Source organism: Capra hircus, chromosome 9, assembly GCF_001704415.2.
Source record: "Capra hircus breed San Clemente chromosome 9, ASM170441v1, whole genome shotgun sequence".
Taxonomy (NCBI): domain Eukaryota; kingdom Metazoa; phylum Chordata; class Mammalia; order Artiodactyla; family Bovidae; genus Capra; species Capra hircus.
The window spans coordinates 20,203,686-20,228,245 of NC_030816.1; the positions used below are offsets into that span (position 1 = coordinate 20,203,686).

The 24,560-nt window shown below is 44.0% G+C and overlaps 1 protein-coding gene across 1 annotated transcript in view; it reads right to left on the minus strand.

Moving 5' to 3' along the window:
- The window catches only part of SLC35F1 (solute carrier family 35 member F1), a 407,298-nt gene extending 383,455 nt beyond the window's left edge, over nucleotides 1-23,843 (minus strand). The window contains exon 1 of the mRNA XM_018053020.1: nucleotides 23,185-23,843. Coding sequence (XP_017908509.1) covers nucleotides 23,185-23,348 — 164 coding nt within the window. The 5' untranslated portion in view covers nucleotides 23,349-23,843. The remainder of the gene's footprint in view (nucleotides 1-23,184) is intronic.

The window sequence follows — 24,560 nt, forward strand, 5'->3', positions numbered from 1 at the left end:
GTCCTTATCAAAGGCTTAAGTATGGCATCTCCCATGGGACATATAAACAGAGAGTAAACTAATATTTGTAGCTTCCACTTTATCCATCTCTGGTATAAATCTAATGTATGACTAGAAATTTATCCTAGAAAATAACTGTTCTGGAGACAGTTCTCATCTTAGAACTATGTGTTCTACAGTTTCCTAGGGATCCATTTTTCAAAGCATTAAGTCATTGTGTTTTCACCAGTTGATTTGAAGGGGATTTGTTTTTAAGCAATGCACAAAGAATACTGATCGGCCCTTCCTAGCTAATACGTATTGACATCTAAAATTATAAGCCAAGACGCTTGGTACAGGAATTGATTGAGAGGAAGCAGGAAGCCATGCGTTATTTCCAGGGATGTAGAGACGCTTCCTTCACATACAGCAGACAGCAGTGTCTGTCTGCCATCTCCCTCCTTTATGGCATTTCTGTCTTCTCTCTTACTGACTACCCTTTCACTGTGGGGCCAGGTTCTGTGCTAAGCACTTCATATATTTTTCCTTAGTTATTCTTTCCCATGATCCCCTTTCCTACTCAGAAAACACAAAGCAGCATGTTTCTGGAATGGAAGAGAGGAAAGTTACATATTCTGGGTAAAATGGGAGTAGAAGGAAACCCTGCCAAAAGCTCTACAAAGCTGCAACACCTGCAGACTAAAAATAGCTGCTCACGCAGCCCGAGGAAAGAACTTGTTCTTCTCTCTCCAACTCTGGCCTGAGAAATCTATCTCCATGAATCAGTTCATCAGCCACTGATCAGCTCCGCTAATTAGCTTCTCTAATGACTGTAAGAAAAGACAAGGCTGCTTTGTAGGTGGCAAATGGAGGGAACTCAATCCGGCATGTGCCTAGACCTCAGGCAGAAATTCTGAACCCAGAATTTCGAAGCTTGGTAAAAGCACATCCATCTCTTCATTCATTCATCCGACAAATATTTGTTGACTATAATCGCTACTATATGGCAGCTGTTCTACATGATTAAAAAGAAAAAAAAAAAAAAAGCAGACAAAAGCCCCCGTCCTAAAGAAATACACCTGCTTTCATCTAAACTTCCTGTTGTGTCCTACAGAATATTGTCACTGAAGAGAAACCATGGGTCTTCTGGAAGCCCTTGCTCCCAGCATCTCCCAGATCCCCCAGGACCAAATTAACCTCTCCCCCTGCCCTGAGAATTTGATATCCCTCCCCTCCTCTAAAAATAAGCATACGTTCTATTTATCCTTTTTCTTATCTTGATTTCTATGTCTTCTCCATCCAAGAACAATGATTATTAGAAATCTGTTGTCTACACAATAAATATCAATCCTCCTCCCAAAGAAAATATGATAACACCATAACTATACTTGCTTTGAGATTTTCATGTAACTCTCAAGCCCCCAACTACAAAGGAACTCAAGTAGAAAGCTCTTCCACTGCCTTGTTCTTCTGCCTCTTCCTTACACATTTATTCATAATTATAATGACTAACGTATTTCAGGCATGGTGTCAAGGACTATAAATATATAATCATATTTAAACCTCCTCCATGACCCTGTAAGGTAGATGTTTTTATTGTAATTTCATAGATGATGAAACAAAAACTCAGTTTAGGCAACGCGCCTGAGATCATGCAATTGTCATACCAAATAAAATCGCATACACCTACCATCAAACACGATTCACCTTCTCTTATGTAGTAATTACAATCAAAACCCATAGTTTTAGAAACTAAAGGTTAAGTGTATATCATAACACCACGTCTCACGTCTGCAACCATCTCCTAGCTTGAGACCAATCTTACAGTATTCAAATCCACTGTTTATACTGCAGGTAGCTAGAGCTTATGAAAGTATACATTGGTCATATTATTCTTCTGCTTAGCATCTCCAATATTGCTCAGTCATCTTAAGTTGTGCACACACAACTTAAAACTTCCAAAGCACAGCCTGATCTGAGCCCTACCCGCCACTCCAGCCTCTAACACCTTGCTACCCTTCACATACGCCTGCTGCCTTCAGAACCAATTTCATTTCCCAGAATGCACCGTGGTTCCACTCACAATTTTGTGATGTGTTGTTTCCTCTGCCTAAAACATCATTCCCTATAAATCCTCACCACACACCCACACTCCTCTCTTCACTCCAACTAAGTCCTCCCCATTCTCCAGTTGTTAGCTTAGCTGTCATAGGCTCAGATGCCTTCCCCAGACCCTTAAGTCAGTGCCCCATGGGTCTCCCTCATACTCCATGAGATCTTTCGCATACACAGTGCTGAGCACCGGCCTGGCACAAAGCTGGCTCAGAACAGATGCTTATCAAACAAGGGAATAAATGGATGATGTGGTGGGGAACCAACCATCCAGCACTTCCATCCCCTCAACATGTGCCTGATCCAGACCAGCCCGGGATTATCAAAGGTGCCACAGACTCCTATGGGTAATCAAGCCCACTCCTTCAGCTTCTTATGCAACCACATCTTGGGAAAACCAACCCTTTATACCACAGACTGGAGCAAACCAGCCTCTGCTCTTCCTTGGCAGAGATATCCAGAAAGAGATAAAAGACATGAAATGACCCTGGCTGGTATTCATCAAAGGTCATCCGTTTCAGAGCAAAGAATGAGAGATGTGTCCATCCATTAAGGAAGAGCTCAATGTCAGATCAAACAAAGAGCAACTCAAACTGGCCAAAACGGTTAGGATATTTATAGTTTCATACAATGAAAGTCCAGTGACTTGGGTAAGCTCCAAGCATGCAGCAATGCAGTCAGTTCCATAACACCTTCAAGGACTCAGGTACTTTACCACTCTCCACTCCGCTGTCCTTGCCATTACTGACATCCGAAGTTGGTTTCCTTCTTGGTCATAAAGTAACGGACAGTAACAGCCAATAGCAAGATGGCTGCTTCTGTGTTTAAATCCAGCAGAGAAAGAGAAATCTCTTCCCTCACCATCAAATGGAAGTCTCTCCCTTCGTTCTGATTGTGCCAATCTGGGACCTATGCTGCCTGCCTTAAAACCAACAACAATCTGTGGAAGAATGCCAAGAACTCACTGGATTATGCAGACCACCCGGGGTTAGATGGATACACTGGGAAAGACTGATGGCAGGAGAAGGCAGCAACAGAGGATAAGACAGTTGGATGGCATCAATGACTCAATGGACATGAGTTTGAGGAAACTCTGGGAAACAGTGAAGGACAGGAAAGCCTAGCATGCTGCAGTCCACGGGGTCACAAAAAGTCAGATATGACTGAGGGACTGAACAACAATGAGGGACCCAAAACAGGCTCTGGAGGACAAAATCTCCAACAAGGATAGAAAAGAAAGAATATACTCATTGCCACGTTAATGCAATTACTGTATTTTTTTTCTTTCTATTTGCAAAAGCTCCTGAAGTTGTCACATAGAAATACTCCCTATTCCTTTTGAATGTTTGGTTGTATTTCTTCTTGCTGACGTTAGCTTCTCTTCGAGTTAATCATCTTCTTCTGCAGACATGCTTATGTTGAGTCAGCATTTAATATTTAGAGACTTACTGCTTACAGCAGCTATAGAAAACTGCTTCACTCAACCCTTCACAGAGGCAATACAAATGATATCAAGAATATAAGCCAAATGACTTCATTACTTTTTTATGTATGCAGATCTTTGATAATATCATAAAGTGGAAGTTTCCATCACTCCACATTGGCAAAAACATCACACCTTAGTGATACAACAAAGGCTGGAGGGAGGGAAAAAGAGGCTGTCACAGTTAGCAAACCTGTGAATCTGTCCTGCTTTCCAAAGCGTCCCATTTGTGTGTTCTGGAAAAGCAGTGGAAGTCAATTAGTTTTCAGAAAGAAAAAAAAAAAAGTATGCTAATGTCCATTCTATTCCAGTGCAGATAACTTGTCAAGTTATCCTGAATTCATCTTTGCGGAGTTTATCTAAGTACACTGAGGTGTCCAAAAATTCCCTGGTTGAAACTCTAATCTAGCACACAGGATCTTTAACTTCTAAACTCTCTGCATAAGCTCTTTGCCCCCAGGACACAAAGACATGGAACCACCACTGAAATGGCTGAGCTGTCATTTTATTCTGAGGGACCAACACTTAAAGAAGAAAGACTACACATATGCTTTAGAAATAAACAACATTTGATGTGTCAGAAGGCCTTTGGGTCTTGTCATGTATAATCAAATATCATAAGAGCTGTAGAGGGATTTACGGACTGTATATGTTGAATGACTTGTCAGAATTATCACAGCTGTCACACAGACACGTCCTCAAACATTTATTGACCAGTATGCCTCTGAAAGTCTTTGGGTGAAGCTGCTTCTGATTCCACGAGTGGGGAGTCTTGCATACAGTTCAGAGCCTGCACAGTTGATCCTTGGTGGTCTCCCTCACTTGTGTGCTGTTCTCTACCCCAGTAGGCTTACAGCTCTCTAGCGCTACAATCTCTCACTCTGTACAATCACGCCAATGCCTCATGTTCCAAAGCCACCGTTAAGCAGTGCTCCATTCTTTCCTGTGACTAACCTCAGCTCTTAAGAGGGAAGCAATCTAATTGATCAGCTGAAATAATAACTGATTATAAAAAACACTGGCAAGCAGAGACCTAACTTCATAGGTCTGCATCTCTTAACCATACTTAGAACTGCTTTCCTTGCAGGGGCTTCGCAGGTGGCGCTAGTGGTAAAGAACCTGCCTGCCAATGCAGGTTAGATGTAAGACACACCAGTTTGATCCCTGGGATGGGAAGATCCCCTGCAGAAGGAACTGGTAATCCACGCCAGTATTCTTGCCTGGAGAGTCCCATGGACAGAGAGAGGATCCTGGCGGGCTATAGTTCATAGGGTCGCACAGAGTCGGACACAACTGAAGTGACTTAGCACAGCATGCCCTTAAAGCCGACATGCAAAGGATATAAATCTAATCTTGCTTAATTTTCCCAAGGTGATGTATTTAAAGAAGAAATTTAACTGGAATTTCGAACTGCTATAAATTGTATAGGAAAATACTTATGAACAGGAATATAATGTGTTCTCCCTTTGCCCCACTTGCTTTGAGCAGGAATTCTATCATAAAACTCTCCTACCTTTGCTTTCTCAAGACACCATAAGACCACACTATTAATTCATTACACAAGTATTATCAACATTATTATGTCCAAGGGCTATGCTGGGAGCTGGGCAAAAAGCACTAATCAAACCAGACGGATGACCTCCCTGGTAGTCCAGTGGTTAAGGCTTCACCTTGCAATGCAAGGGGCGTGAGTTCAATCGCTGGTTGGGAGCTAAGACCCCACATGCCTCAAGGCCAAGCAAAGGAACAAAAAAACATAAAACTAAAGCAATATTGTAACAAATCCAATAAAGACTTTAAAAATGGTCCACATAAAGAAACATCTTTAAAAAAAGCAGACACGGACCCTACTTTCACAGTCTTCTGAGCAATCAGTTTCCTTCTTCCCTATTTTTTCCTGGGATTTTTACCTGCCAGGGATGATGACGGTGATGATGGTTGATATTAATACTGACGCTAATAATAATAATACAACTTTGAGTAGAACTCTCTATACGTCAGATGCTATTCTAAGTGATAGATACAGTCTTTCAGAAATCACAACCTAGAAAAAGAGAAGAAATTGTTTCCAAGATCAGAGCACTCAGGTGCTACAGTAGGTAGTCTAGCCCTGTTCTTAACCACTGCTGCCTATAATGAGCTTGAAATGACTTCTATCTGCACTCCTACAACTGATGATCCCACAAGAAATTTCTTGGCAAAAAGAACTGAAAACTTTGGGGAAAGACAGTTGACAGAAATGTGAATTGAGTTGTAAAGTGTAAGTAGAACCTATGTAGCATAGCCAGTGTTTCCCTAACTCTGCCACCATTCAAATTCCCCTGCTATACTTTTTCTATACTCCCTGCCTTTCCACAGATCAATTTAAAAAATCTACAACTAAAATTTATATGGAAACAACCTAGATGTCCATCAACAGATGAATGGATAAGAAAGCTGTGGTACATATACACAATGGAGTATTACTCAGCCGTTAAAAAGAATTCATTTGAATCAGTTCTGATGAGATGGATGAAACTGGAGCCGATTATACAGAGTGAAGTAAGCCAGAAAGAAAAACACCAATACAGTATACTAACACATATATATGGAATTTAGGAAGATGGCAATGACGACCCTGTATGCAAGACAGCAAAAAAGACACAGATGTGTATAATGGACTTTTGGACTCAGAGGGAGAGGGAGAGGGTGGGATGATTTGGGAGAATGGCATTCTAACATGTATACTATCATGTAAGAATCGAATCGCCAGTCTATGTCTGACGCAGGATATAGCATGCTTGGGGCTGATGCGTGGGGATGACCCAGAGAGATGTTATAGGGAGGGAGGTGGGAGGGGGGTTCATGTTTGGGAACGCATGTAAGAATTAAAGATTTTAAAATTAAAAAAATTAAAAAAATTAAATAATTTAAAAAAAAATACTAGCCATGATTACTATTACAGGCAATAATAATAAACACTCTTTTGCTTTAAAAAAATTTAAAAAGTGTTTAAAAATGAAAAAAAATAAAATAAAATAAAATTTATTGAGTACCAACTCTATGCCAGGCACTACGGCGCACATTATTTGAGAAAATAAAATCAGAGGACATCAATTTGCTGAAAATAACTTGTTTTGAAAGGGCCTCTAGCAGACCATTTGGCCCATCACTCAATGGGCTCAGCATTTACTGAGCACTTACTTTATGCCAGGTTTTATGTAAGATGTTGAGTAAAGAACGCCCTTCTGGTCCTACAACACATGGGGAGCGTTCAGACAAGTAAATAACATAGAATATGAAATGACAGGAAATAGCCAGCACATGGAATGGGACACGCAACCCAGACTTGGGGGTTAAGGGTCCGACGTCAAGGTTTTCAGATGCATCGGTGCCTCTGTGTTTTGGTTGAAGAGTTACAATGTCTCACAGACTGAGTGTCTATATTAGTTCATCTTTGGACTGTACTCTGAAGCATTCATATCACTGCCGAGCAGCACCTGAAGATTGAGGATCAGGGCCCTAACATACCATTCACAGCCTTACTTTATTCATTGCCTAAGTTCAAAATATTTCCACAGAGAGCATTAATACTTCACCAAAATTGGAATTTTTGACATGGGATGAAGCAGTCAATTTTTTTTCACTTTTTTATACTTTGATTCATTCACGTGTCACATGCTGTCTGGGACTTTTTTCTTCATTTGTTCACTTGCTAGCATTTCCCTAAAAAGGGACAGGGATCGATATTTTACGCTTTATGAAGCTAATTACGTCAATGATTAAAACAGCAGAGAATATCAGAAATGCAAGGTTAGCTCTGTGAAAGGCTCCCTCATTTCTGTATTTCACTTGAAAATGTCTTTGCTTCTCGTATCTATGTTACTCTCCCCAACCCCCACCATTTGGAAGAGTGTGTGGTAAAGAATAGCAGACTGCAGAAAATTCTTTTTTAGTAAAAGAGTACATTATAGGCTCTGACTCCTTGACCTGCTACTCCAAGAATAACTAAAAAGGACTCTTCCTAAATCCAATGAACTGCTTCTCACTGTGACAAGGGGAAAACAGGGAATGGCATTTTTGTTGTCGTACCTCAATTCACCAACCCACCGCCCAGGCAGCTGCAGTCATGGCCCAGCAGTCCACCCGCACACACTCCCACCTGCACACTTTCATGTCTTTGACAAACTGATATCCTAAAGGAGAAGTCTGATATCCATTGCTGTAAGTGCTTTGGATGGTGCTTTTCTTCTGCCATCTTCAAAGGCATAGTCTCAGGTTGCAATGCACTTTAGGGCTAGGCAGATAATAATTATGGTCTCTTCACACTGGATGCAGATGTGTCCACTTATCAGTATCAGAGTTGCATATGATCAATTTTCTAAAACCAGTGAAAGAAGCACCCTATTACCTACTATACTTCTTTAGGTTTGCACTGGGGAAGGTCAATGCAATCTGCATGGACCCCATTAGCAGCAGGAAACAGATAAGAAGCATTAAGGAAAAGAAGAACTGAAAAAAAAAAAAGGAAGAAAAAAGAATCAAATCAAGCCACCAGACTCGTCACCACTTGGAACTGAAGTGTTGTAATGAAACCATATGTGGCTCAGGGAAAGAAGGGGAGGGGGAGACAGAAGCTTTCTGTGCTGACTTGTTCCACAGTTGTATTCACACATTCAGATATAGCTAGCTCATAGGTAATTCCACACTGAATATTTTTGTTTTCTTAAGTGATACCAATTCAGTGTGGTTCCTAAATAAAAAGTCAACACATTAAAAATAAAGCATTCTCCTTGAACCAACTCTGAGCCAAAAAAAAAAAGGCATGGTAAGGCAAGTTGAGGACTATCTTCAAGAAGGAAACAAACTATTACAAATGGAAAATTATTCTCCATCAATGTGTGTATGTGTGTGTCAGAGAGAAACAGAGAAAGGTGGAAAGAGACAGACAGATGAATAGACAAAGATTCATTACAAATAATATCAAATATACATTATTTGGTGCTCAGTTGCTCAGTCATGTCCGATTCTTTGCAACCCATGGACTGTAGCCCGCCAGGCTCCTCTGTCCATGGGATTTTCCCAGGCTAGAGTACTACAGTGGGCTGCCATTTCCTCCTCTGGGGGATCTTACCCACCCAGGGATCAAAGCCATGTCTTCTGCATTGGCAGGTGGGTTCTTTACCACTGAGCCACCTGGGGATCCCACATTATTTGGGAAATAATATACATATACATACATAATAGATGGGGATTCCCACATGGCACTAGTGGTTAAAAAAAAAAAAATCTGCCTGCCAATGCAGGAGACATAAAGAAAGTCAGGCTTCGATGGCTGGGTCAAAAAGATCCCCTGGAGGAGGGCACAGCAACCCACTCCAGTATTCTTGCCTGGAGACTCCCAGGGACAGAGGAGCCTGACAGGCTACAGTCCAAGGGATAGCAAAGAGCTGGACATGACTGAAGCAACTTAACATAAATACACACACACATATATGTGATATTATATTTAAGTATTTACATATTCCCAGAAAGATTCAGAAATGAAAAGTGAGAGATAAAGAGGTCAAGGCACCATGGACTGAAGGCTTCATTTGTTTATCTTCTCTGGGAACTCAAACTTCCAGGAAGAGTAGCAAACCTAGGTGTGCTTTGGCTACCCAATCTCTCCATCAGCAGATGGGTCAGTACAAGTAAACACACGATCTTTGTGAATACTATGTCCTCCTATGCAAACTCAGCTCTAGGACTGGGTCCCTGATCCTACTCCTGACTCCTCCCCACTCGCCATCACTGAATGGAATAATCAGAATGGGAAATTCATCCCAGCACTCACTGGCTGATGGCAGTTTGGATTTGCTTAGGTTTTGTGGTGTTTCAGACTTACTACATAACTAGTTGAAAGCCAACCTGCGCTATTTTCAAGGACAGATCACCACCTTCTAGACTGGCTTGAACGTTGCCACTCATCACGCTCGGCAGCACTGGAGGGACAACAGTTCATTCTGTGATGCTGTAAAGGTCGTTCCTGGCTTCCCTAGTGGCTCAGATGATAAAGAATCCACCTGCAATGCAGTTCGATCTCTAGGTCAGGAAGATCCTCTGGAGAAGGGAATGGCAACCCACTCCAGTATTCTTGCCTGGAGAATCCCCACGGACAGAGGAGCTTGGCAGGTTACAGTCCATTGGTTGCAAAGAGTCAGACAGGGCTCAGCAACTAACACAAAGGTCTTTCCTAATTTTCTGACTCCACACACCCTTAGGATAGTGCTCCCTCTTCCCATCCTCCATCCTCCCCACTTACCGGTCCCCCACCCCCAGCCTCCCTGCTTTCCAGCCCTCACCTCACCCTGGGACCTTCTGCAGCCCCTCAGCACCCAGTCCCTTGGGAGCCGTGTGGAGGGCTATCTCTGGAGGAAAGGGCCCCTGTGTGAGGGCACAATGTTTCTCCTGCCTGCGGCAGGATCCAGATAAGCACAGAGCCTCCAGCCATCCGCGTGTCACAAAGAGCTCCTCTGATCCGCGGGCATCTGGGCTTTCCCTCATTAGCACATTAAAGCTGCTCTGTCCCTTCCCTCTGAGCCGCTCTGTCCGTCCCACTGCCGGGCTCTATGGAGCCTTTTAGGCGCACGCTCATTGCGAAATCTCCCTGGTTCAAGACGCACTAACCCTTTCCTGAAGCCTGTCAGACTCTCCTTAACAAACACAGGTACCTCCGAAGAAACCATCACTCTGAGAGGCGCGATCAGACGGCAGGACAGATGCCTTCTGGCCAAGTCAGTCTTCCCCTAGAAGAACTTTTCTTAAAATAAAGGCAAAAGTGTTTTAAATCTATCTAGCTTTCAAAAACAAAAACAAAAAAGGAATACATTGAAGTAAACAGATTTGTGCCTCATTCATGGATGGGTGGGTTCTACTTCAGACTCTCGACCAGGCTCGGGAGGAAACCCCCCGAGCCAGCAGCGCCTGCATCTCCAAGTCCTCCGCGTGCGGAGGGCGCCCATCAGCATTCATCCCGGGCTGGGACGGCGCGAGGCCACGAGAAGCCGGGCTCCCCATCCAATTCTATGACCAAGATAACAGATGCATAGCGCTTGGCAGCTTTCCCAGCCCTCTCCCAGATGTTATTTCATTTAAAACTTCCCCAAATGCAATGGGAAATGGAGGGCTGGGATTACTTTAACCAGTTTACAAATGAGAATTTTGAGGCCACCCCTCCCCCCCCCCAAAAAAAACCATGAAGGTCAGTTCCCTGGGACAGAGCGTCTGACATTTCACATTCTGAAGGGGACGTCATCACTCCAGGGGCCCGCAGAATCTCCAAGGGATGTTTAACCCCTCTTCTCTCTCACACACACCCCACTCCCAAATATAAACAAGCCCCCAATCCTCTCCAGCTCCTCTAACTATGCCCTGCATTAATACCCTGACTTCTTCATAGCTGTCACCAGGGCCCAGGCATCTGTCCCGCCGTCTGATCGAGCCTCTCGGAGTGATGGTTCCTCCGAGGTACCTGTGTTTGTTTCCAAGTTAACCCTTTCCAAGACACACTCTAAATATCAGTAGCTTCTTCCCATCCATCACACTCCTCACCCCTTCCCTACCACAGATGTGAAATACGCACATAAATCCTTAGATCCCACTCTGCGTCTCTACTATGTCTCCTTTCTGACTCTCCGAAATGACTGCTTCCCACTTGCCTCTGTACAAATGCCCTATACCCCTTCCTCACCACCCAGCACCTTCAGTCTGAATTGATAGGATGAGCTCAAAGTTCACAGAAAAAGAAAAGCCTCCATAGAGAGCCCATGGAAATTTGCTGTATGACTCAGGAAACTCAAACTGGGGTGCTGTAACAACCTAGAGGCCGGGGAAAGGATGGGAGGTGGAAGGGAGGTTCAAGAGGGAGGAGATATAGGCACACCTATGGCTAATTCATGGTGATGGATGGCAGAGATCAAACCAACATTGTAAACCAATTATCCTTCAAATAAAAATAAATTAATTAATTAAAACAACAACAACAACAACCAAGAAAAGCCGCAAGACAGGAATCAGCTTTTATTCTCACCACCAAATCCACCCAATTATCTTCATTGATACCCATGCTCTCCCTCTCCTCTCCTGGACCATGGAGTGTCCTGGTTTCTCAAAGCCCACCCCCTCCCCCGCACCTTGGCTGCTACCGTCTCAGTCCTCCCAAGCCTTCCTCCTTCTTCCATCCCCCTCCTTCCTCCATGCTTCCCCCTCCACTGTATCATATCATCAGCACACAGACCTTTTGCATGATGTCTGCTATGAATAGACTCTTCATTTACTCGGCTCCTAGTCAGAGCAGAGCTTCTCAAAAGTTCTGTTTAGAAACCCCCACCTCACAATCCCTCCCCAAACCATGCCATCCAGACTTCCACTGGCACCACCAGCTGACGCTGTGCTTGTCTGGCCCCCGAGGTTCTCTCTGTTCCTACTCTGTGCCCCTCCGAGCCTGAAGCAGAGCCATGCCAGTGGTCCTGCCACTCCTGCTGAGGCCCCGTGTAACCCTGACCCTCCCTTCTGTCACTCAGACCTAGAACCTGCTCTCTTTAACTTCAGGGTCTCTGAAAAGTTAGCACTGCCCACTTGTATCCTATTTCACAGAATTGGGATGCTGCACTGTAAATAGTTTTCCGGGGAAAACTATCTCTAAATAGTTTCCCATTCCAGGGGGTCCCTTTTAGGTGACTGGGTGGAGTCCTTGATACTTGACGCAACTATTCTCAGGCCCAACCTGCTGCCTCCTCATCACCAGCTGGGATACACGGATTTCCAGGGCCATGACAAGCATCACCCTAAGATGCTATCCTGCCCCACGATGAGACGTACTTCCAGAATCCAGACTCGATGTTGCTCCCTCTTGGATACTGAGCTGGAACCAGTGCTTCTCAAATGATCTACTACAGAATATCGGTTCTTTTTTTCAATTCACTGAAGACAATTCTTTTGAAAAGTGCAGTTCAAAAAATCGACTGCTAGAAAAATAAAATGGCAAAAACAAAAAAATGAAAACACATGACTCAGTATTTTAATATTAGAAGAAAAGACATAAAAAGTAATCTGTCAAGTTGCTATAGATATTTCAAAATGCATACTCCTGATCTGTGTCCTCATCTGGTTACACAGATTACACAGCCTGGTTAAACAGTCTGTGAATCAGCACAGGTCCGTGGACCACACTCTAAGTAGCTGGCTGCAGCCCTCAGGCTGACTCTCTAGTTCAGGGTAACACTAGGTCTCTTGTGCCCTAGTGAGCAGATGCTTTCCTTGTAGCAAGTTTATAACCTTTCAACAAACAAGTATTAAACACTCACTATGTTGCAGGCCCTGTTGAGTACTTTCTCAAAAATAATCTGATCTAATTTTCCTCTCTCTGACCCTGGCCCACATGACACTGTGCCTGTCTGGTAAATTCAAATCACAGCACCTCTGTCTCCATCCCATTTAGACTGCTGTCTCCACTTCTCTAAATGGCTACAGTAGACACCTAACTGAATCCCCAAACCCTAGCCCATCCCCTGTCCCTCTGTCCTACAGACTTTACCCAGAATATCACATTCAGCACATATCTGATTAAGTCCTTTCTCTATTCAAGAATAGAGAATAACGTCCTTTATACACTCCTATAGGAGTGTATAATGATTTCCATTGCCTGACTCCATCCTACAATTCTAGCCTTACTTTACTGCCTTTTTACCTATACATAATATTGTCAAAATGAACACTTAATCCTCCTCCAACCTCTTTACTCTCTATTTGGTTCATCCTTTCCATCAACTCCCTTCTTGCACAAGTTCCTATCTTACCCATCTGCTATGATCAAATGTTTATGTTCCCTCAAAATTTAGGTGTTAAAGCTCAACTCCCTGGTATGATGGTATTCGGAGGCGCAACCTTCAGGAGGTAATCAGATTTAGATGAGGTCATGAGGGTGAAGTCCCCATGATGAAATTAGCATCCTTATAAGAAGAGAAAGGATCTCTCCCTCTCTCCCTCTCTCCTTCTCTCCCTCTCTTTCTCCTCCCACCCCCCTCCACCATATGTGGATGCAAGAAGACAGCTGTCTGCAAGTCAAGAAGGCCCTCACCAGACACACAATATGCCAGCACTCTGATCTCAGACATTTCAGCCTCCAAGAACTGTAAGAAATAAACGTCTGTGTTTAAACTACCCAGTCTATGATATTTTGTTATATCCCCCCAACCTTAGACACCATCTTTCCAAGCCAAGACAAATGCCAAGCCTGAAGCCTGCTGCCCTGTCTCCAGCCTAGTCTCTCCTTCCTCTGCAGTCTTATAAAAGCACTTAGTTGCATGACCATAAAGATTGGTTTCCATATCTATAAAAAGATGATTTTGAGAATAACGTGTAAAATTTCATAATATAAAATGTATGCTTTATAATGTAAAAATTTAAGATCTTGAGCCACTATCTACATGCTCATTCAAACACTCTCATAGATTATATCAAATTCTTTAGTAAAGCAATCTAGTACTTCTAACTCATCCTCGTGTTTTTGTCATATTTTACGTTTCTCTTACCTCGCAATGCACGAACATATGCCCAAGCTCCCTCAAAGCTGCGTATGCACTGTGAGAATGTTATTATTTCTAGGAAACTCTATTTTCTTGGGTTATACTGGCAATGACCTGGATAGGTTCACCCTGAAATGGCAGAATGAGATCCAAGTCTCTTCTCCTTTTCCTTCTAACACTTTGAAAGTAGATGAACATTAAGGCCTGTCTTTTTTTTTTTTTTTTTTTCCCCTGTCTTTTTTTTTTCTTTTAAGTCATAAGTGAAACAAATTTTATTGTGTTCATCAAGAAAGATCTGCCTCTGACTCTTTGTATACTTCAAGTAATTTTATCATGGGTTCAGTCTCCCTTTTGAGTAGTTTTCCTACAGGGGAAACAGCTAAACTATAGGACTTTTAAAAAACAATCTCTGTTAGATCAGCTTGAAAATCTAATCATTTTGAGAAAAGATGTATGTTGTCTTTATTTCTACTTTACTTAAATTGTCCACTTGATGGATAATATTGGAAGAGTAATAACAGAAACTTGAGCAATGCACTCAGGAGTCCACTTCAGTCCACACCTGTCTGGTTCATCACTGTGATCCAGCAGTACTCAATATATAGTAAGCATTTAATAGAGACTCATTAAATAAATGACGGACTGATTGAATGAATGAATGGATGGATGAGAAAAAAGAGAATGCAATGAAGTATTTGTTTACACAATGGATCAGAACCTTATACTAACTCTAAGCCAGGAATTATTAGGAATTGGAGCCCTACCACTCTGAATCTGAATATAATTAGCATGATTTGGCTTTTAACCTCCTTTAAATGCATTTTCAGCTGTACTAAGTTTCCCTAATTAACTTGTTTAAAATGGCAGGAATTGATGGTTTTTCTCTAATTAATTTGTTTAAACTGGCAGGAATTGATGGTTCATAATATCAGAACTTGCAAAATGGTATGTAAGGTACTTTTTAATCATCACAGTTACAAAGGTAAATTTTCCTGAGATAGTGTTCAAAATTTTAATCCAATAGAAAACAGTATTTTTAAAATTTTAGTAATAGTATATTTAAATCACATTCATGTGGTCACTGATTGAGACATATCATTCTTCTAAGAAAACATTTTCTAAGACATTGATTTCAGTGTTTCACTTGCCATTTTCTGGGAAATTTTTCTCAACTTTTGTGCATTCAGCTAGTACCTGTATAAAACAGAATAAGTTCAATATGGATCACATACAGGACAACTTATTTGTATGATTCTAGCATCTAGACATTTGGAAGCATACAATTAAGCATTAAATATAAAAATTCAGATTACAGATTACAATCATTCACTCTCAACAGCAGTACCTATGCCAAGCTTCCCAGTTAGATTTTGAGGTCCTTCAAGCTAAGAATAATGTTTTGCTATGTAAGCGTCCCCCAGAAAATGCCTCAACACACAGCAAGTGATTAAGGACAAATAAATGTACATATAATTAACAGAGTGAGAAGGCAATGAATGGAATGGAAGAAAATATTTGCAAATCATCTATTTGATAATGGGTTAATATCCAGAATATATAAAGAAATCCTACAACCCAATAGCAACAATAAAATCCAATTTAAAAATGAGCAAAGCACTTGAATAGACATTATGACAAACAGTGTGCTAAAAAAGCATAAACATCACTTGGCTGACAAAGGTCCATATAGTCAAGGTTATGGTCTTTCCAGCAGTCATGTGTGGATGTGAGAGCTGAACAATAAGGAAGGCAGAGCATCGAAGAATTGATGCTTTTGAATTGTGATGCTGGAGAAGACCCTTGAGAGTCCCTTGGAAAGCAAGGAGATCAAACCAGTCAATCTTAAAGGAAATCAACCCCAAATACTCTTTGGAAGGATTGATGCCGAAGCTGATGATCTATTATTTTGGCTACCTGATGCAAACGGCTGACTCACTGGAGAAGACCCTGATGCTGAGTAAGACTGAAGGCAGAAGGAGAAGAGGGCGACGGAGAATGAGATGGTTGGATGACATCATCGATTCAATGGACATGAACTTGGGCAAACTCTAGGAGATAGTGAGGGACAGGGAAGCCTGGTGTGGGGCAGTCCATTGGGTCACAAAGAGTTGGACGTGACCTGGCGACTGAACAACAACTTGTACAGACATTTCTTCAAAGAAGATACACAAATAGCCAACAAGTTCATGCAAAGAAGCTCAACATCAGTGATTATTAAGGAAAATCAAAACACAGGGAGGTATCACTTAACACTCATTAGGATGGCCACTATCAAAAGCAAACAAACACACAGTGTTGGCAGGATGTGCAGACACTGGAAACATTGTTATGAAAAATGGTATGGAGGTTTCTCAAAATGTTAAAAAAATAAAACCAGAAATTTAGCAATCCAACTCCTGGGTATGTAACTTAAATTTTTGAAAAAAAGATTTTGAGGAGACATTTGCACATTCATTTTCACAGCAGCTTTATTCACAATAGCCAAGAATAGAAGCAACTTAAATATCCCTCAACAAGTGAATTTAAAAAGTGTGATATAGACAGATATAGAGATACAGATACATAGATATTATTTGGCCTTAGGAAATCCTCCCTCTTGTGATAACGTGGATGAACCTTGAGACCATTATGCTAAATAAAATAAGCCAGTCACAAAATACAAACACTGCATGATTCCATTTATATGAGGTATCTATTAATAAAATAACCAAACTCGCAGAAACAGAAAGTAGAATGGCGGTTGCCAGGGTCGGTGGGGAAGGGAAAAGAGGAGCTATTGTTTAACAGATGCAGATTTTCAGTTTTGCAAGGAGAAAAATTTCTAGAGATCAGCTGCATAATAATACCCATCAGCTAGGACTACTGTACTATACACTTAAAAGTGGTTAAGATGGTCAATTTTATGTCAAGTGGTTTTGGCCCTTAATAAAAGAATAAATGAGTGTGTACTTATAGATGCTTAAGTCAAGAAATATACCAAATAGTATGGGGTATTTTTCCAGGTGTTTATTGGAGTTTGACTTCCTAAGTATACATTTTTAGAAACATAATCAAGAATTAATGTGTTTGAACAAGGTACAGTGAATGCTCACTGGCCTGAACTCAAATGAGAAAGCTAAACCAAAACTTGGTGGTAGTACTTCTGCATGCTGCATGCTGCTTTTTTTATGAGAAATGGCAATTAAATAAGCCATTAATTAAAGCCACAATTAAACAAGCCAAGTAAGCTCTTGCATTAAGTAACTATTTGGGCAGTCAAGTCAATTTGCTATATCATCTACATCTATAGCAGTGTACAGTAAAAACAGACATCTCTTATTATATTCCTGTGACACTGAAATATCTTGAGAAAGTAAAAGGTCACAAAAAAATTACATGAAGATAGGTCCATTTCCTTCCACAGTCAGTTCAGTTCAGTTGCTCAGTCGTGTCCGACTCTTTGCGACCCCATGAATCGCAGCACACCAGGCCTCACTGTCCATCACCAACTCCTGGAGTTCACTCAGACTCACGTCCATCGAGTCCGTGATACCATCCAGCCATCTCATCCTCTGTCGTCCCCTTCTCCTCCTGCCCCCAATCCCTCCTAGCATCAGAGTCTTTTCCAGTGAGTCAACTCTTCTCATGAGGTGGCCAAAGTACTGGAGTTTCAGCTTTAGCATCAATCCTTCCACATTACTTCCTTGGAAATGCACCGTCTTCATCCAGGGTAAACCAAAATTCCTCTAATATGAACATTCATTTTTCTAAGCTCTGTGCAAAAAAAAATACACTGATCTTTTATTTTATAATATTATCCTTTAGTTAAAAATAAATGTGTCCTTCAGACATCTTGTGTTTACTACTGATCTCAGAAATGTCTGTTTTTAATCACACCATCCTGTTCCATTTGGAATACTTTGTATCAATTATCCTCAATACTGGTTGGTCTTCCCCTTTCATTCTGACATCTGTTAGGAGAAGCAGCTTGAGGAGGAACCTCTCTACCAATTTTTTAATAAAAACCATTTGATAAATAAGGATAACCTAAGAGATAATACTGTGGTGTTGGAGAAGACTCTTGAGAAGACTCCTTGGACTGCAAGGAGATCCAACGAGTCCATTCTAAAGGAGATCAGCCCTGGGTGTTCTTTGGAAGGAATAATGCTAAAGCTGAAACACCAGTACTTTGGCCACCTCATCCAAAGAGTTGACTCATTGGAAAAGACTCTGATGCTGGGAGGGATTGGGGGCAGGAGGAAAAGAGGACAACAGAGGATGAGATAGCTGGATGGCATCACTGACTTGATGGACGTGAGTCTGAGTGAACTCCGGGAGTTGGTGATGGACAGTGAGGCCTGGCATGCTGCGATTCATGGGGTCGCAGAGTCAGACACGACTGAATGACTGAACTGAACTGAACTGAAGAGATAATAGATGTCTTCATCAACTGTACTTAACAGGACAAGCATAACCCTGTTCTTGGTAGGCACTCCGTTGGTTCACCATGTTCTCTCCACTTTATTTAATAACACCGAAAAGCTATATATACATACTATTCCATCACATACGGTAACTCCCCACGTGGATGTCAATTCTATGTAGGCTTGCTACCAACTCTTCCATGTATCCTTTAATGCTCTTTATACAGAAAAGTTTCACATATTTGAAAATTAATGAAATATATCAAAATATAACTTAGAAACCAGTTAGTTTTAAATCAGATGAATGGATAACCCAGAGTCACACTCATGGTTCCATTCTAATGATTAAACATCCCCACCACAAGACTCAAAAAGGCAGGAATCCCTTCATAACTTGAGACAACCCAATTCATCTCTTATTGGAGAGAAAATGGGTCAAAACTGGAAAGTCATGGTGATTATTATTAAGATCTGAAAATAATATTCAAGTGGGGAAAAATAAAACCACACACAAGCAAAACATAAAACAAGCCATCACTCATTTTTCACAAACATTTTATTAAGAAATAATTTTATAGGAGAAAATCTTCAGATACTACCTAGGTTGGTATCTACTCATATGTTCCTAAGAAATCTACTAGATCAACAGTTTCTGTGAGAGGGTCATCAGTTGTTGCCCTTCAAGTATTTTCTTTTTTGTCATACCTTGCTTGCCTGTAGCGGAGTAATAAATGTTATTCCACACTCAAGAAACATGTGAATAGGGGTTTGCCATAATTTTTTTCTTCTTTGAACCAAGATATTATCCTAAATCTTTGGGAATTAAAGAAGTAACAATTGTATCAGCATCTAAATCATTTGGTATTTTTTGCACTGACAGAAGCAATTTTTATTAGGACATATCCCATTAATTGGTTAAAAAAAATTATCTAGCACCTCCTATTTCACCAAAATCATGGATACTATTATAGTCTACTCTAATGTTTCACAGGGAGTAGTCAACCAGTGGGGGCTTCCCTGGTGGCTCAGATGGTGAAGAATCTGCCTGCAATGGGGGATACCTGGGTTTGATCCCTGGGTTGCGAAATCCCCTGGAGGAGGGTATGGCAACCCACCCCAGTGTTCTTGCCTGGAGAATTCCATGGACAGAGGAGCCTGGTGGGCTACAGTCCATGGGGTCACAAAGAGTCAGACATGACTGAGCAACTAAGCACAACACAGCACAGCAGTCAATCAGTGAGGCAACCCATTTGTCATATACGAAAGGTAACAATCCAACTCTACAAGCCTTTAGTGAAAGGGGAAAAGGACTTGGAGCTACACTGTGAAAATAAAATGTTGCAGGACAATGCAAGGCAGACTGCATTAAGGTAACACTGCATTTTCCTTCTAAGATTCTTGAGAGCAAGTACCTTTAATTATTAATTGGTACTTCTCTCTTTACCTGTCCCTAGGCAGACAGGATATAGGTAACATATGTGTTTGCATTTCCTCCTCTGGGTTGGCTGCTGCTGCTGCTGCTAAGTCGCTTCAGTCGTGTCCGACTGTGCGACCCCAGAGACAGCAGCCCACCAGGCTCCCCCATTCCTGGGATTCTCTAGGCAAGAATACTGGAGTGGGTTGCCATTTCCTTCAATGCATGAAAGTGAAAAGTGAAAGTGAAGTCGCTCAGTCGTGTCTGACTCTTAGCGACCCCATGGACTGCAGCCTACCAGGCTCCTCCGTCCATGGGATTTTCCAGGCAAGAGTACTAGAGTGGGGTGCCATTGCCTTCTCCACCTCTGGGTGGGCAGGTTGCTATTATTACAGGCTGTGACCAGTGGCAGGCAGTTCTCCAGGCTTGCCAGCTTGCAATGCTCACACTTTGACCCTCCTCATCCCAGAACATCATCCTCAGTCTCTCGGCACCACCTCTCTGGCCCAGTGGGATGCTCAGAGTAACTAACAGGGGTGCAATGCCCCTCTCAGTCACTGAAGACATTCAACTGGCCAGCTCACAGCAATAGAACGCTGCCAGCAGTACATCTCCATGCCAGAAGTTAGAGGGATATTTTTCATATTTGCTCCAAGCTTCCAGATTTGCAACTTCTGCTAGCAGCTAAGCTGCTGCAGGCCAGGGTTAGATAAAAGGAAACAAAGTCCAGAAGACAATTAGTTAATAGGGCAAGACAAGTGAAGGAAATACAAATGTTAAGGAAAGAAGGGAAAAGAAGAAAAAGGAGGAAAAAGTGATCTTTAGCTTTTAGAAAAATGAACAAGGATACTTGTGATATGGCACCCCATGGGCCAGCCTTAAAGCCATTACTGGACTAGTCCAACACACCTGGAGGGTTCAAACCAGAGGGGAGCCACACTGAAGTGCTGGCACAGAATCTCAAAAACTCCACTCCCCACTCCATGCTCTTTCATTTAGAGCTCAACCATTCAGCAGTTACAACTAATGCTGTCGCCTGTTGCCATAACCATGAAGCAAAAGTCATGCCCATCAGCATGCTAATGAAATTAATCCACCAGGATTTTTATACCTATACTGATTTTTTTTTTTTAGTCTCCTTACCAAAGGTGCTCCTTCTCAAAAGAAATCTTTTCTTATCCTTTAAGGATAAGGAAAGACCATTATTTAATGCCAAATATTACACGGAAAATTTTGCAAAACACTGAAAGACAACCAAATATTTCAGTTGAAGTCTAGAGGCTATAATCCGAGGGTTCCAGTCACAGACATACGAGCCATGGAATGTCATGGACTCAACCTTTCAGTCTAAGCTCCTCCTCTATGAAACTCATGTCATAAATCACTGAAAGATAATAAAACACAACATTCCCCACAATGTCGCATGACTTCAATTCACTAGCTTATGATGTTCCCACCACCCTCCCTTAGATAACAGAATTCTGCTGAACTAATTCGTGTAAAGCTTTATACTTTCCCAAGTCTTTTCTTCTGTATTACCCCATCTATTTCTCAAAACTATAAGAAAGGTAAAACAAATATAAAACACATTCTATAAGTGACAAAACCAGGGACCAAGATGAACAACTCTGCCCCAAGCCACAGGGCAAGTCAGCAGCGGAGGAATGATGACAAACCAAATCCCCTCAGCTCCTGCCTCAGTGATCTTGTTATTCTGGACTCTAAGATTCATGAAATGCCATGAAATAACCTGCACAGAATCGATAATAACTTATAATCAAGGAAAGATAAATGAACTGTAGCACCAGGTTTTTTCCCCAGTCTGATGAGGGAAATTAATAATTAACATATTCTGCATAAAATTTTAAACATCCAATGCCAAGGCATTTATGATTTTTTTTAAAAATCACAGATATTCATAAAGACTAGGAAGCCCGCCTAATGTGTACTGAGCCAGCATCTTCTTGATTTATTCTGCTCATTATCTTTTAAATGTAGTATTTTGGAAGGTGTTATCCTAAGCTACCAATCAGAGGAAAGTAAAGACTTGAGTTTCTATCACCATCTCTTGTCTCATTTCAGAGTGAATTTCTTCTCCTTTGATAATAAATGGAAACACACAGAAGTACCCACAAGCTAATATACCTTGTCTTTACAAGGGACTCTTGAATGGTTTGGGATTTCATATAACTAAATTACACGATACTCGGAAAATACGGAGCTTTTTAGGTTTCTATTTCTGTACGTATTTTGTGTTCCCCCTAGCGCTTCCAACCCCAGAGGGCTCGAGGTGAATCCCTTGTGGGACTCTCAGCTACCCACAATAGCGCCCTACAAAAACCTGTATGAACAGAGCAACCTTCTGAGTTATTCCCAACAGATGCATGGAAAGGCACACAGGTACCCAAATAAAAACACACAAAATCAGTCCTCTATTCGAATTTTACGGGTCAGTTCTTCAACCGTGTCAAGTTACTTTAATAGAAAAAGTCTCTTTCGCGTCACAGCCGACTCAAGGGCGCCAGAGGGGCCCCATTTCTCATTCTGAACGCCTCACCCTGGCTCCATCCACTGCGCAGATTCCAGCACTGGAGCCGGCCGGCCGCCAGCGTTCGCTTCCTCCGGCTTTGCAACACTCGGAGCCTCCCTCCTCACCCCCTTCCCGCAACATTTGTGCACTTTGCCTGGGTCTGACCCAGGCCTCTGTCTCCCCTTCCCCGCTCCCGGCCAGGAAGAGTCGGAGCAGCAACTGGACCACCGGGCGGCAGAAGTGGGTCCCCTCGACCGCCCGCGGGGGCTGCTGCCGCCGTGACCCCATCTCCCTGCGAGGGGGTGCGAGACCTCTCGGCGGACGCGAGGCCGGCGACTTCCACGCCATCCCCGCAGCCCCGCGCCTTCCCGGTCACCCCCGGCTCCTCTCTCTGCCCCGGAGCGCAAAGCTGGGGCCCGGGTGGCAAAGGGAATTGAGGCGACACGCGTGTGCGAGGGTGTGAGCGCGGACAACCGCAACCCGGCAGGCACAACCCCGCCTCTCCCCGAACTCCCGCCTCGGACCAGCCGGCGCCCGGGCGCTCCGCGGCTCCCCGCTCCGGGACAAAGCTGCCGCGCGGCCTCGCCGCCAGCGCGGGGCGCGTCGTCCTCCGCCCTCCCCGGTCTCCCCGCCCGGACTCCGTCCGTCCCAAAGGGCCTCAGGGGCCCCCGGGAGACGGAGGGGGTCCCCTGCCCCGCGCCCCCGCCGCCGCTCACCTGTTCAGCACTTTGCGGATCCTCTGGCGCACGCCGGCCCGGGAGGAGGCAGACAGGTTTCCGCCGCCGCTGCCCTCGGCCGGCAGGTTCTCGATGGTGGTCACCACATGGTTCGGCGGGGCTGGCGGCGGCGGCTGGTGCGGCTGCGGCTCGGGGGGGATCATCGCGGCGGAGGCGGCGGAGCGGCGGCGATCAGAACGCGGCCGGGCGCATCGCGCGCCGGCTCCGGGCCCGGGAACGCGCGGAGGACCCGGCCGGGCGGCCGCGGCCCGGGGAGGCGGTGCTGCCGGCCAACCAGCGAGGCGGGGGAGGCCCCCGCGGCTACGGCCGCCGCCGCCGCCGCCGCCCAGCCCACGGCTCACTCCTCTCCAGTCCTAGGGCGCGCACTCTGGCTCCGCCGCCGCCTCCCGCCCCGGCGCTTCCCCAGCTGCGTTCCCCAAGTCGCGGCACGCCCCGCGAAGTGGCCGTGGAGGGTGTCGCGCGGGGGCGCCGAGCGGCCGGTCAGCTCAGGAGATACCCGCGGAGAGAGAGGATGGGGCTCCGGCCTCGCCTTTTCTCCCGGTGCCCAGGTTGGCTCGGAGCGAGCGGCGACAGTGGTGCTGGCGCCGCCTCAGCCAGTTCCCCGGCTCGCTCGGAAAGCTGCCGTCTGTGTCTCTCGGAGTGAGAGACCGAGAGTGAACCCGGAGAGCCGGGCGGGGGCGCAGCGGCGGCGGGGAAGGGGGGCCGGGCGGGGCACGCGCGCTCTGTTCTCGCCAGAGGGCGCTCCCGAGGTGCCTCGATGCCCTGATGCTCCCGGTCCCAGTCCACCCGAGGCACCACCCGAGGCGCCGATTGTTCGGGTTTTGTTTTGGGTTTTTTTTGTTGTTGTTTAGGCTGGGAAGGGGAGGGGGAGCAGGGAGGTGGAGAGCGGGTTCCCGGCCTGTGAGGTTAAGAATAGATCCTCCTCTTTAGTTGGCGGGGAATCCCCGCTCCTGCCGAGACGCCCCAGAAACTAGCACCACCTTCCCGGGACAGCGACAGGATGCTGAGAAGCATGCCGCCCCGATTACAAACCCAAACTCGAGTGGATATCCTAAACAATACACCTACAGTCACCATAACGGGCCTAGAGGAAGCTGGAGGAGAAACAAAGTCTCACGATCATTCTGGGAACTGGAAAAAAGCCTAGCGGACCAGCTCAGTGTCTCGGTTTCATAGCGCGGTGAGAGAAATGTAGGCAGATTTGAGTTCCCTTCGTGCCTCTGAAACTTATTAGCAGAGACTCCCTAAGCCATTTACTTGAATTCTGAGACACAGACGCCTTTGGGCAACGAGGCTACTTTGTGTCTCTCTCCCCGTGGAGCTGTAAGAGTTAAATGAGGGGAACCACCCAGCAG